Source organism: Lynx canadensis, chromosome E3 (assembly GCF_007474595.2).
Source record: "Lynx canadensis isolate LIC74 chromosome E3, mLynCan4.pri.v2, whole genome shotgun sequence".
Taxonomy (NCBI): Eukaryota; Metazoa; Chordata; class Mammalia; order Carnivora; family Felidae; genus Lynx; species Lynx canadensis.
The window spans coordinates 34,722,694-34,736,296 of NC_044318.1; the positions used below are offsets into that span (position 1 = coordinate 34,722,694).

At 53.3% G+C, this 13,603-nt stretch overlaps 1 protein-coding gene and 1 non-coding gene across 5 annotated transcripts; both read right to left on the reverse strand.

Moving 5' to 3' along the window:
* CPSF4 (cleavage and polyadenylation specific factor 4) lies at nt 1-13,586 on the reverse strand. 4 transcript variants are annotated; one of them, XM_030300435.1, is made up of 8 exons: nt 13,381-13,585; nt 11,904-11,954; nt 9,691-9,843; nt 7,153-7,248; nt 6,670-6,763; nt 5,452-5,524; nt 3,742-3,912; nt 737-906 (listed from the first exon to the last, which is right to left on the reverse strand). In XM_030300435.1, the coding sequence occupies exons 1-8, from the start codon at nt 13,481-13,483 to the stop codon at nt 838-840; spliced, it is 810 nt and encodes a 269-aa protein (XP_030156295.1). In that variant the 5' UTR covers nt 13,484-13,585; the 3' UTR covers nt 737-837. The 4 variants fall into 4 exon arrangements, with proteins under 4 accessions (XP_030156294.1, XP_030156295.1, XP_030156297.1 ...); XM_030300437.1 differs by having other exon boundaries at nt 3,742-3,834; nt 13,381-13,584; XM_030300436.1 differs by having other exon boundaries at nt 3,742-3,837; nt 13,381-13,584.
* LOC115504636 lies at nt 10,498-10,630 on the reverse strand. The gene has a single exon (XR_003965740.1). It is a non-coding gene; the product is annotated as a small nucleolar RNA SNORA70 (small nucleolar RNA).
* Nucleotides 13,587-13,603: the final 17 nt, after the last annotated feature.

Here is a 13,603-nt window from a genome sequence, read left to right on the forward strand (position 1 = left end):
TAAAAAACAAGCTTTAATCGATCTCATAAAAATTGTTCTTGTAACTGAACTTGAACAGGCCCACTTGCCCAGCAGGCTGCAGGTGACAGTCTCACATTTCCAGGTTCAGGGGCAGGAGGTAGGTGCACAGATAGACTGTGTCATCGATTTACTGGGTGGTCTGCAGCTCCAGCTTAAGGCATACCTTCAGCCATGCCACTGATAAGGAGGCACTCCAAGGAAATGAGCCCAGAACAAAAGCCCCTCACACTTGAGAGCCCTGTGCCCTTCCTCTCAACCACTGCCACCTCGGAGCAGGGCCCAGTCGTAGAGACAAGGAGTGCACTTAAGTTTGCCCCAAGGGGCCGCCTCATTCAAGTCACACGGACAGGCACAGGTTCTGAATTCAGCAGGATGTGGAGGAAGCAGGCATGACCAGCTTTAAATGATCCAACAGCCCCTGGGGTCACCAAGAACTGGTGTTTAATGAGGCCTCGAGGGGAAGGGCTGCCTTCCCTACAGACTGCTTGGCAGGAGCCCTTCCCCACCGCTTCCTCCCCTCCCCAGAGGGCGGTGTGCAGGGAATTGCGGACAGGTGTCGATGCCTAGACAGACATGATGCCGACTTGACCAAACTGGAGCACTTGTCCCCTTTTAAAAAAGTTTACAGCAAATAATAGGGAAACTGTCAGACGCAGCCCCTCAGAATGATGAACCCTGGCGTGCTTGCCTGCCTGCTCCAGCCAGAGTTGCACCAACACTGGCGTTAAACAGTTAAGTGCACGCTCCCAAGGATGGCCCAGGGTGGTCCCTGAGAGTGGGGACCCTTGGGCTGCTCTGAGCTGGCTCCAGCTGCTGTCACTGTCCACTGAGAAAGGCCAAGTGGCCTTTGGTGCATCTGTTGGCGTAGTGTCCTTTCTCGCCACACTGGGAACAGCAGGGAGGGAGGGAGGAGACAAAAAAACAACACCGTTTTCAAATGCAATTTTCAGGTAAAGTAGCACCTGCCAAATACCAGGTTCGGTATGGGGACTCCAAAATTCTCAGTCATCCAGACTTTCATTCAGACCCAACGAAGACACTCCAAAGGTATTGCAGAAACTCCAGGAACTCGGCAGATGGAAGGGGGCTGCACAGCCAGAGGGTGACCTGAGAGCACACAGCGGGGGTTTCTGCAGGCTGCGCCCACGTCAAACAAGGGACCTATCCATGGAAGGTCTGTCGTGGGTGGCAGGATGAGGAGAATCCCATGGGAATCGAGCTCCCCCACCTGCCTGGGGACCAAGCCCCTCTGGAAGGCTGGCCAGTCACTTACCTTTCTGAGGCACTGTCTGAAGACGGGAGGCAACAAGGTGAGAGAAGCCACAAGGCTCCTTCCCCAACTCGGGGAGTCATTGGCATGGACACGGAGGGTGGGCTGCACCCACAGTTTTCCTGCCTGCCTCTTGCACCTTTGCCTAAGCTACCCCCCCAGGGCAAGTTTTGGTTACAGGATCAGAGAGATGGGACAATGGTTAGAATTGGATGAACAGACCCAGAAAATCACTTGAAAAATCTAGCAGACTCTGACCTGTCCCAGCTCTGATTTTCCAGGCCCTGCCTTAGCTTCTCTTCATTCATTCTTTTCCCTCCCCAAAAAGAAAGGAACTAAAAGGTAGTGAATGGCAGCCTCAAGCACGGGACAACGGTCAGGAGACAGGTAGGAGCACTCACCCTGCACTAATGCACACAGTGCCTTCCCAACCCCAGCTTCCTCACCCTGGAATGCCCAGATCTCTCGTCTGCTCTATCCCCCTGACCCCACAGGGCCTGCGTTTTCCAAGGCTGTCTGATATGTATGTGTGACTTTGGATGAGTGGCCTGTGGAGCTGCCGGCTGACCCTCTGGTGAGATCACCAGAGGGAAGGGCTCACTGGGACCCTGCTCACAGCACCTGGCATGTCTGTCAGCTTCCACAGCTGGCCCTGGAGAACCCAGGATTCCTACAAGGTGTCTTGAATATCAACCATGAAGGGCCTGACGTGAGAAGAGGTTGTTGGGTTCTGGCTACACCTTTGTAAGTCCCAGGACTTGGGAGAGCTGGCTTCAAAGGCCTCGCTGCAGAGTCCTGGGGCAGGGTGGGGGCGAGGGGTGTCCAGAGAACAGCTACAATGCCTGTTTCCTCGTACTTGACGAATGACTGGTCAGAAGCTGTCTGTTCTCTCCTCACCTGGGAGGGCTCAGGCTCAGAAATCCCTGAGGCATTCTGTGAACCCAAGTGCACATTTAACTTTAGTTAAAGCACCTGGGGGTGCTTGGGGGCACCTGCCTTCCCCTCCTTGCAGAACACAAACCCCTCCTGGGTAACAGCAATAACAGTCTTGGTTCTCTCAGTAGAGCTGGCCCAGGGCAGGTGCATAGTGAGTGAGTGATGGCTGTGGGAAGTGGCTCAGCCTTTCTTGAGAGAAAGTTCTAGGAACAATTTAAGCTAAGCGTATGCCCCTTGACTCGGACCTTCTACTTGTAGGTATGGATGCTATCAGACTAGAGCTCACAGAGGTCTAAGTGTCAGATTCAGCATGGTTTTTAGTAACAAAAACTATAAACTGCTATCCACAGAGAACTGGGAAAGTAAATTGCAGTTATATTACACAGCCAGTGAAACAGATTACATTCACATATATTGACATAGTTCAATCCACAACATAGTATTAAGAAAAAGAGACTATAGAAAGTTATACATACTAGGGCCCTATGTACATTAAAATGTACTTTCATTGTGCTTATGTGAGTAAGTTTGGCACAGCCGTTCTCTAAGTGGGGTCCCCCATGGGGCCTGAAGGAACACCAAAACCAAAAATCGTGACAACACAGCACACTAAGTCAAGTGGCTGTTTTAGGAAAGGTGGGAATAGAGATAACACTGTGTACCTGAAACATATCTGTCCTCTAAATGTTTTTACAGAAAGCGTGTACTAATTCTGTATTTTGTAAAATACTGAAATCTGAAGTTTTTGTAAGCCTAGTTCTACTATCAGTTGTTTCTGCTGACTTCCCTCAGTGGGGTTTGCTTCCTTCTAGGTTTTGTGATTTTTGATTATGAACTCATTCTTCGGAACTTTAGCTGTGGGAATTCTGTGTGGTTGGGCTGAGAATAAATTCCTCATAGAGCCAGATTCCAGGGGCCCACATTTGGGGCTGTTTCTGATTAGAAAATTCAAGTCTGTATAGCCTTCACCAAGGGTGTGCATACAGCCCCAAACTCATGAAGGGACCATTGGTGACTATGAAGTCTCAAGGCACTTTTCTCCCCCCCTTTCCATCCAGAGCCAAGAACAACACAAGTTTTCTAGCAGGACTTTTAAAAGTTTACCCTTCCCCTGAGCGTCCCACTCTGTTCAGGGGGATTCTAGTCTGTTTTTTTCCTGGGTGGTAAAGCTGTCCCTCTCATTCAGGTATGCGCCCTTGTGGATGTGAGGACATCCAGAAGCTTCAGAGCTTACTCCCTTCCCTTAACCCATGCTTCCACTTTGTTACTGGCCTCTGGAAGATTCCCCTCCCTTTCCTTCAAACTCTGTCCTTGCATCCAACAGCATGTGTGATCGTTCTGTTGGCCCTGGTGTGTCGTGGAAGGAAGCAGCATGGTCACAGAGCAGCCCATTGTCACTTTTATGGTCAGCAAAAACATAGATGTTTTCATTTTTCAAAATTAACTGTCTGGGGAATGAGGGAACAGCCCCTGACTGTGAAGACCCTGCCCCATCCCCCAGCCCCAGGACTCACCTTGTAACAGGTGACCTGCTCCAGCGGCCGGGGTCCCCGGTTGCCTGCGCTGCTGTTTTGACTCTGCATGACCCCGATGACCTGCGGGGCTCTCTGCTGATTGGGAGAAGAGTTCTGACTCGTTAACTGGATCAAGGAGGACGACCTTTGTAATGGCGGATTGTTACTTTGCTGGAAAGAGTTACACAACACGGTTTTACTGCGGAAAACACGTGCACGCAGACTACCAATGGGGACAGGAAAAAAGAGGGCGGGACTGCTCCCGCATGACCAGCAGGAAGAAGGGCTTCCGCGGTGGCCCGGCTCAGGAGAGCAGCCAGAAAAGAAACATCTGGTGATGATGGCAGGAGCCGCTGCCCGAAAAACACCATGCAGACACACAAAAACGAAAAATAAAAGTAGAAAACAAAACACCAAAGAGACGAGGAGGTCTCTGGGGCAGCAGGGCGAGGGCATGAGCAGGCCTTACTTTTGTTTCTGAGGTTCTAGCTTCAGGTCAGGATGAACGCTTGGTTCAGCCAGATGTTTAGCAGCCTACACGGCGAGCAACAGTCACAGAAAAACAGTTGGAGGCTGACGTGCTGACCTGTGGTCTAGGGGCTGAGAGGGCCCTCCACTAGGGAGTCATGTGAGCAAGGGGGACGGGGGGCTCGGGGCTCGGGCCGGATAGCTAGGCCACCTCCTAACCAAGAGGGGTCCCGGCCCGGCCTCCGCAAATACAGGAGCACTGAGCTAGAAAGCCCCAGGTTGTCATGGCTGTACCCACACCCAGTTCCTGGCTTTGCGAGGAGTTCTGAGTCGTCCCACAGCCTCCTGAGGGTGGGGGTCAGTGCAGTGGGGCCAGGGGCGGGGGGGCATGCCCCCTACCAGCTGCTCAGCCTGTAGCAATGAAGGATGAGCAGGGCTTTGGCAATGGGGTCAGAGTCCAGCCAGGTAACAGGTAAGGATTCAAGATCAGTAGGCGGGTTTACTCAGCCTGTTGAGACCCTGCTTAGTGCACCTGGCCAGCCCTTCTTCTGGGCCCCCAACCCTTGACTCCCGGGTGCCCTTGGTTTTGGGGGTTGCTGCTGCAGATTCCCACTTGTCTATGGCATCTCTCCCTCTCCTCATGCTTGAGGGGATCAGCCCATTGCTGGGTTGTGGGAACCCCTTGTCTAGAAAAGTGAAGCCAGCTGGTCCTTCAGCTCTGTTCCCAGCCTGTCCTGCTAGGAACCTCCACTCAGAGCGCTAAGGGTACTGGCAGGAGAACCAGTCAGCCTCAGTTCTGCTCCCCAGCTGCTCCTGCCCAGCTGCGGGACCTCAGACGAGGCCCTCCCTCTAGTTTGTTTCCCTGTTTGAAACAGGAAGGGCTGGAACCAGAAGCAAGCGCAGCAGACCCACGGCGCTCGCGCTGCCCTCCGCTCTGGCCCCTGGGAGTGGGGGTGGGGGGTGAGGCGCCACTGAGGCACTCACCAGGCAAGAAGGGGTGAGAAGCCAAGTGGGCATTCGGCTCTAGCAGACATAGCAGAGAGCCCTCCACCTCTACAGGGAGATGCAAACCATTCTGCTCCCTGAATTTTCTGCTGGAACTCAGGGTGACTCCCCTCCTGTCCCACCTCCTCACTGCCTTCTCACATATCACCAGCCGGGGCTGTGGCGGACCGTGCACCAGGGCAGGCAGTGCGGGGGCCGGCAGCACTACGGGGCCAGGGAGGGGCAGGGGCACAGTACCTTTGTTGGAGGCTGCGTCTGCTGTGGCAGTGGGGGCTGCTCGGTGGTTCCCATCGGCAGTTCAAATCGAGGGCTGGTCACCCCGCAGCCAGAGGGGATGAGAAGGAGAAGAGGAGAAGAGGGGATGAGAGAGGGGCCATGCCAGGAGGTATTTCCGGGAGATCACAGGCAGCCTCTGCCCAAGCACAGAGCAACTCACCCAGACGTGAGGAGGGTGCCGGCTCTCAGCTCCGCCCCTGAAGCCTCCGGGGGACAGGGGTGAAAAGAAATGACTTGCCTGGGCAGCTCTGCCCACATCTAGCTTCGGGACCTTCACAAAGTGCTGCCTCCGGAGGGCTTTTTGTTCATGGGACCTCCCCCCCCCGCCCCCACATCCACTTCTAACTCAGGTGCCAGACCACCTCCGACAAGACACAATCCCGAGGGACACCCCGGCCGCCCCGCAAGCAGGAATCCCTGGGCCCCCTGCAGGCTCCTGGCTCTCATCCAGAAAGCGGCGCCAAGTCTGCAGCACCTGCCACCTGCCCACTGGGTGGCAGTGACCAGGATACCATGCTTCTGTGCAGGTGTCCGTGGTGTGGACAGAAGCAGCCCAGGGTGGGGGGTAGAGGGGAACGACACTACTCTGCGGTCCCAGCGCCACCCCAGGGAGAAGTCCGACTCCACAACCACCCAAAGTGACAGATGTGCACTAAGGCCCAGGAGAGGAGCTCTGAGCCCTGCTGGGCAAGGTGAACCCCGCTTTAGAGGCTACGGACCTGCCTCAGACCAGGTGCCAACCCTACCACCATGTGACCGAGGCCAGTGGCTAGGCTCTGAGCCTCAGTGTTCCCACGCGCGAAATGGGGTCATCCTCTCTCACACACACTTGAGAGTTATACAAACTAGTATATGTGGAATCCCAAGCTCTGACTCCACAGAGGCCCCCAAACTGCAGTCTCCTTCCTTTAGGGCTCAGGTTCTTAACAGAGGTCCCTTACAAGGCATGAGCTTTTCTCATGCACGCAGCCCAGCTTTCATCAGATCTATGACCCAGGAAAGGTTAAGTGTTGGGCTAGGCAGAGCCACCTCTGAGCTCAGGGAGCAGCAGTGACCCCTGCCCCAGGTCCTGTGGGGACACCACCTAATGATCAAAGCCCAGCTGGACCCAGGAAAGATCTAGAAGGCAGCAGGGCCTGGGGCAGGAGTCGGGTAGGGGAACAGGGTCTGGCTACTCACTGCATGAATTTACACGAGGGCCCCTCTGGGCAGAATCCCACGAGGTAATTCACACAGATGACTCTCCGTGTGTGCCGGTGCCTGCACAGGGGACCTGTGGAGCCAAGCGTCTGGGTCACTCAGACTCCCCTCTTCGGGGGATGGCCTCGTGCCCCTGTGCCAGTCAGAACCCTGCCTACACCACTGCCTGGGGTGCAGAGAGCAAGAGCAGGGCTTTAGATGCTGGCTCTGTCTCATATCCATTCACAAGGGACAGCAGGCAGGGCACACAACCTCTAAACCGATAGTTTCCTTACCGAAAATCTAGGTGAGAGTGCAGTCCACACAGGAGCTTTGGGAGGCTCGGGCGAGCTGAGGGTGTAAAAAAGCCTCACTAGCCCCAGATGTCTAACACCAGATTTTGCTGGGACAGGTAGAGGGACATGTGGGGACAGGAAGCGAGGACCAGCGTCTTGCTGGGGGCCCAGCCACCCTGACACCTACCATGCTTGCAGAAGCCACGGTCGTACCAAGGGCAGTCCTTGATCTTGGACTCAGGGTCGATGTGCAGGAAGGGGCACTCCTTGTTGCTGCACTCCCCTGCAGGGAAAGCCAGACGTGCGTCCACCTGGGGCAGCTCCGGGAGAGCCAGACCCAGACCCACCTCATGGCTCTCTTACCCAAAGGGGGTATCCTGGACACTGGGCAGGGGCCCAAATATGCAGAGGCACCAACTGAGAGCAGGAAATAATTGGCCTACCCTGATGAGCCCTTCACATCTACTAGCCGGGACAGGCGAAAGGTCTGAGGATTCCACCTTTCAGAACAAACAGGGAAGATTTGGGAACTCAAGGCTGAAGTCCTGTGGCAGAATGTGATAAAGCCTTTATGATGACAGCTCCTCTTAGGAGCAACTGGACCAGCTGGCCAGTGGCATCGTTCACCCAACTACGGGATCCACCCCCTCCGCGCTTGCCCTCCCCGATCCATGTGACACACGGAAGGACAATCTGATCACTGGTGGCCAGAGAACACGCAAATCCCTTTCCAGACTCGCAAGCCTCTATGTGGTCTAGCCCACTCCTCCCCAGGCTCCTCCACCCCCAGCCACATTGCCCCCCGCCCCACGTGACCGGCCCCTTCTTAGCCTTCAGATCCCAGCTCAGGTCTCCCCTCCTGAGAAAGACCTTCCTTGACCACTTAGCCTAAAGGAAAATATGGTCCTCATGTGGTCCCATTGCTGTTTATTTCCTTTAGAGTGCTTATTGCATGTCATTTTCTTTTCTTTTTTTTAACGTTTATTCATTCTTAAGAGTGAGAGAGACAGAGTGTGAGTGGGGGAGGGACAGAGAGGGAGACACAGAATCAGAAGTAGGCTCCAGGCTCAGAGCTATCAACACACAGCCTGACGCAGGGCTTGAACTCATGGACCGTGAGATCACGACCTGAGCTGAATTCGGACACTCAACTGACTGAGCCACCAGGCGCCCCTTGCATATCATTTTCTTTTATTTTTTAATTTTTTTTTTAACATTTATTTATTGCTGAGAGACAGAGAGAAACAGAGTGCAAGCAGGGGAGGGGCAGAGAGAGAGGGAGACACAGAATGTGAAGCAGGTTCCAGGCTCTGAGCTGGCAGCACAGAGCCCGATGTGGAGCTCAAACTCACTAACGACGAGATCATGACCTGAGCTGAAGCCTGATGCTTAACCGACTGAGCCACCCAGGTGCCCCATGCATATCATCTTCAACTTTGTCTCACTGCTGTCAGCTGCCTCTTTCCCTGGGCCACCAGAACAAAAGCACCGCGGGACGAGAAATGGGTCTCTCCCGTTTACTACCGACACTCCAGTGCTGAAAGAGGACCCTCACTTGTGTCACAGGTAACAGAAGCTGCATGGTACATGTGCACCGGGGCGAGCTCTGTGGGGAAAGGGCAGGCAGAGAAGCATCAGAGGCAGTGGGGAGGTTGCCAGGCCCGGCAGGAATGAAGGAACCCAGGCCAGCCTTCAGGGGTGCTCTTAAGAGTCTTCCAGGAGGGTTGTCTCCTGCCTTTGGGTCCAGATGGGAGATGGCTTCCATGAAAAGGGGACACCCCCCTTCCAGTGCTGGTTCCAGTGCTGGTTTGGTGGTGGCAGTGGGGGGGGGGGGGTGCGGCTGGGAAGCCTGGGTCCTACTTCTGACTATCTGTGCATTGACTTCATAGCTTATGCCACCTCTACAAAAAAAGCCACAACTATCATAATAAACCAGCAGGGCATGCCTATCGGGCTGCTGGAATAATTAATGTCTCCTAATGACGGTGCTTTGAAAGCGTGCTGCATGTCCAGTGCTCCCCAGCACCCCCAGCCCACCGCAAAGTATAGCAGGCTTCCAGCCCCCCGCTGAGCCCCTGCACAAGGCCAGCGGTCCCAGGACCAGAGCCCATCCTCATCCTGACCAACAGGGCTCCTTCCTGGGCAACCTCCGCCCACAGCAGAGAGCGGTGGATTCTAGTTCCATCAGGGAGCATAAGAGCTCTGCTGAGCAGCCCCCTCTGCCCCCGCTCCTCCATGCAGTCCTCAGGACAGCCAAGGGCACATGTTCTCTACACAGCGAGCAAGGCAACCTCAAGGTGAGGAGTGGAGCTCTTGGCCACCACAAGACAGCCCCCTGTTTAGGACAGTCAAAGTAATACCTGGGATCGCACTCCCAGACAGAAGGAACCAGCTCAGACCTGGGGGGCAAGGAGTCGCCAGTCTGGAAGCAACAGCCGATATGAGGGAAAAGGTCAACGTGAGCAGAAACAAGGCCTCCCGCCAGCTGCACCCACCATGGGACCCTCAGTTGCCTCAGCTTCCAAAGAACTTGAAACTAGAGGGCCAGGTGAGGTTGGCAGGCACTGCATGAGGTTCTCATGTGAAGCTGTAAAGATGGGAGTTAGCAGACACCATGGGCACCTGAGCAGCTGTTTATCCCCTCTGGGTCTCCGTTCTGGGTGCCTCTCCAGAGCTCCTGAGCCTGGATGTCCGAGTACAGAGAGGGGCCGGGCCATCTGCTTACCGAACTTGGAGTAGAAGTAGCACTCAGGCATCTTGGTCATGTCGTACTCGTGCAGGAACTCGCACTGGTCCCCCTTCTTGCACAGCCCCCGCAGCCAGTGTTTACACACAACCGTCTTCTCGCCACTGATATGGCGGAATGGGCACATGCCCCCTGCCAAGAAAGCGCACTGTGAGGAGGGCGGCGCCTTCACCCCACATTTCCCTGCAGTATTTGGGAGCAACATGTCCTGGGCGGCGGTGGTTGCCCCTGGCAGAAGGCAGTACATGGGCACACGTCTAAGTTTTAGTACTTCTATATTTTCTATGTGTTTTGGAAAAATCTAACTAAAACATCAAACCATGCTTTCACAGATATTACTGTAAGATAGAAACTTTTTTTTTTTTAAGATAGAAAGCAGGATTTATTGGTGGGCATAAATAGGGAGGGGTAGTGCTGAGATTCTCATGAGTGCAGAGCCCACCATTTGTCCAAGGGGCCACGATTAGGGATGTATATGACCCCATAGCCATCTGGGATGAGCTGCTTTTCTGCCACCATGTCTTCAAATTCGTCTGCATTAAACTTAGTAAAGCCCCACTTCTTGGAAATGTGTATCTTCTGGTGGCCAGGGAACTTGAACTTGGCCTTGCGTAGGGCCTCAATCACATGCTCTTTGTTCTGCAACTTGGTACGGATGGACATGATGACTTGGCCAATGCGGACCCTGGCCACTGTGCCCTGGGGCTTTCCAAAGGCACCCCGCATGCCTGTCTGGAGCCTAGACTGGAGAAAGCGTGAGGCCAAACTTCAATGTCCACCAGAAAAAGCTGTCTCCGAGGTCCCTTAGGGCAACCTATACAATCAACAGGCTGTATAGACCACCAAGGAGGCTGCTGTTTGCAGGCACACCACACCGAGCCCCATAGGAAAAGAGCACAGTCGGCTTAATTGGCTGCAGTAAGATGGAAACTTAATAAGCCTTCGGGTGGTGGGGAAATAAGCTTATTTGTTAATTAAAGAATAGCTGTAGTGATACACAGACATAGCAAAAATTGTAGGGGTAGTTAAAAAAAAAAAAGATTGGGGTTTGGGAAACACGGCTCTAAGAAACAGAAGGTAAAGAGGATACCAGCAGAAGCCTGGACCCCAAGTGGGCTCCACCTCTAGTTATAAATGCCCACTTAGCCTCCAAGAATTAGGAAAGAAAATCAACTTCAGAATTGAAGAAATGCTCTGTATACAAACTGGCCTTCTGTGGCAGGAACTGAGCGACCAGCCACCCAGATGGGACAGAGCTGCACCCTTGGAAACTCGTATTTATTTTTATTTCATTTCATTTTATTATTATTATTTTTTTTTGGAAACTCATATCATTTCATTTATTTTTATTACTATTATTTTTTGGAAACTCTTTTTTCTTTAAAAAAAAATTTTTTAATGTTTATTTATTTTTGAGACAGAGAGAGACAGAGCATGAATGGGGGAGGATCAGAGAGAGAGGGAGACACAGAATCCGAAGCAGGCTCCAGGCTCTGAGCTGTCAGCACAGAGCCCAACGTGGGGCTTGAACCCATGGACTGCGAGATCACGCCCTGAGCCAAAGTCGGATGCTCTATCTCTCTCTGTCTCAAAAATAAATAAACGTTAAAAAAAAAAAAATTTAGTTTCCAAATAAATTTGCCTACAGGAAGAAAAATGCCCAGACCTATACATGGCATGTAAGGTCTCACCTGCAATCTGTCTCCCTATGAATCAATGGATGGTCTGGTTCCAGCAGCCTCTGTTGGAGCCCAGTTAGTATGAACAAAGCTCCACAGGACAGACTATTGTAGGGGTTTTTCATGAGAGGATACAGAGGACAGTGAGCTTGTGCTGACTGTAGAATCAGAAAGGCTTGGGTTCAGACACTGGCTCAGCCACTCACTAACTCTGTAATCTTGAAAAAGTGCCTGAACACCTCAATACTCACACCTTCTGCCCATGTCACAGGTCAGCTCGTGGCCACAGGGAAAGTGAGGTGAGAAGGCAGACTCAGAGTGAGGGTCCATCCTGTGTTTTAAATTTCAGGCAAAATACCCCATAGTGTTCCTAGCCTATCCAAAGCACAGTGATTTCATCTAGGGACACTGTTAGTCTGCAGCAAACCAGACCTGACAGCGTATAAGTCTGCTTGAAGGCTGGGTGGTGGAAAGCACCTCAGGAGGAATGTCGGGGAGCCAGTGATTTCTTACCTTTGCCACAGGCAGCTTTCAAAAAGAATTCGCAGACAGCAGCCCCTGACTCTGCAGAAAGGAAAACAGAGACATCAAACAAAGTGAGGTGTGACTAGGGACAGCTGAAAACACAGGGAGGGGACCCTTCTTGCCTTTAACCACAAAGGGTACAGGAAACGTTCTGGCAAAAAAATGCAAAACCAGACCAAGCCAGAAAAAAGCTGCTCATTTTAGCCATTCCCTGCAACATGAGACACATATGCTGGGACCAGTTATTCTGAGAACCTCCTATAAGCAAGATGCTTTCAAGTGGCTGTGGAAAGGTTAGGGCATAAGATCACAGAAGTTAATTACCCCCAGTTCGGACATGGGATGGTCCAGAGGGCTAAGACTGTGCATGAGAAGTGTGGCCACTTGAGGGGAATGAGGCTACAGGGGGCTCTTCCAGGCCACGGACTGGTAGGAGAACATGGATCTCTGGCAGTCATAAAACACAACATAGGGAACCGCAGACCAAACCAGTCAAGAACACTGGAGAGCTCACCTGGTTTTACTAGGTACTGAATGGCCATAGACCAAGTGGTCTTCCACAAGTCCCTTCCCCCTCCCAGCCCTCAGTTGCCCCATCTGTGGATTGAACGTAATGACCTCTAGGCTTTAATGTTACAACATCAGGTTCCAAGTGTGTCCAGAAAGGAAACAAGAAAACTGCTGGGTTTTTTTTAAAAAAGTGCTAGACATGGGAGCACCACTTGGGTGGCTCGGTCAGTTAAGTGTCCAAGTCTTGATCTCAGCTCAGGTCTTGATCTCAAGATTGTGAGTTCAAGCCCGGCATCAGGCTCCGTGCTGGACGTGGAGCCTACTTTAGAAAATAAATAAATAAAAATAAAGTGCGAGACATCCACCTAAGTTGGGGGGTGGGGGAGCCAGGAGCTACCATCTGAAGGTGGAGAAGGAAGGGAGCTCAGGCAGCTGCCCAGCTGTGATGAATGACACAGAGTTGGGGTCCAGAGAGAAAGTGAGGGATAGGCTCCCAGGGGGGGCAAGTCTCAGAAGAATGGAGCTTGAGTGTCTAATTGGGAATCTCCTACAAAGAGGGACAGGTGGTCCTTCCTCCAGCAAGACTCCTCCAACCGCCCAGTACTGATGAAAGCAAGAAGAGGGTGCTCAAAGTGGGGAGCAAGCGGAAAAGGTGGATATCTAATTATTTTCCTTTATTTGGGGGAGCGAAGTAATTTCCAATCCAGGACACTCGCTTTCATTCAAGAATTATTTGAACAGCCAGACATGGTTCTGCCCTCCTGAAGGTTGTATTGGGACAGCCCCAGGGGATCAAAGATCCAAGAAAGGGGGGCTCCCGAGCCTGAAGGGGGTCCCAGAATGGGGAGGAAAGGAGTCCCAGGCCCGATGGGGAGCAGGCCCCGGGACCGAGGGAGAGGGGTCCCGGGGCAGAGTCGGTCGCGCCCCTCGCCCGCAGCCCCGGCCCCGCGCTCACTGTCCATGCCGGGGAAGGGCAGCGGCTGTGCCCCGAGCTGCTGCTCCACTGCGATCTCCAAGTCGAACTTGATGTGGTCCACGCTGGCGATGATTTCCTGCATGGCGGCGGCGGCGGCCACACCGGCCCGACTACCCCTGAGGTCCCTCGCCGCCCTCACACCTCTACCCGCCACCGGCCCCACCGCTCACGGTCCTCCGCCTCGTCTCGCCTCGCCTCGCCG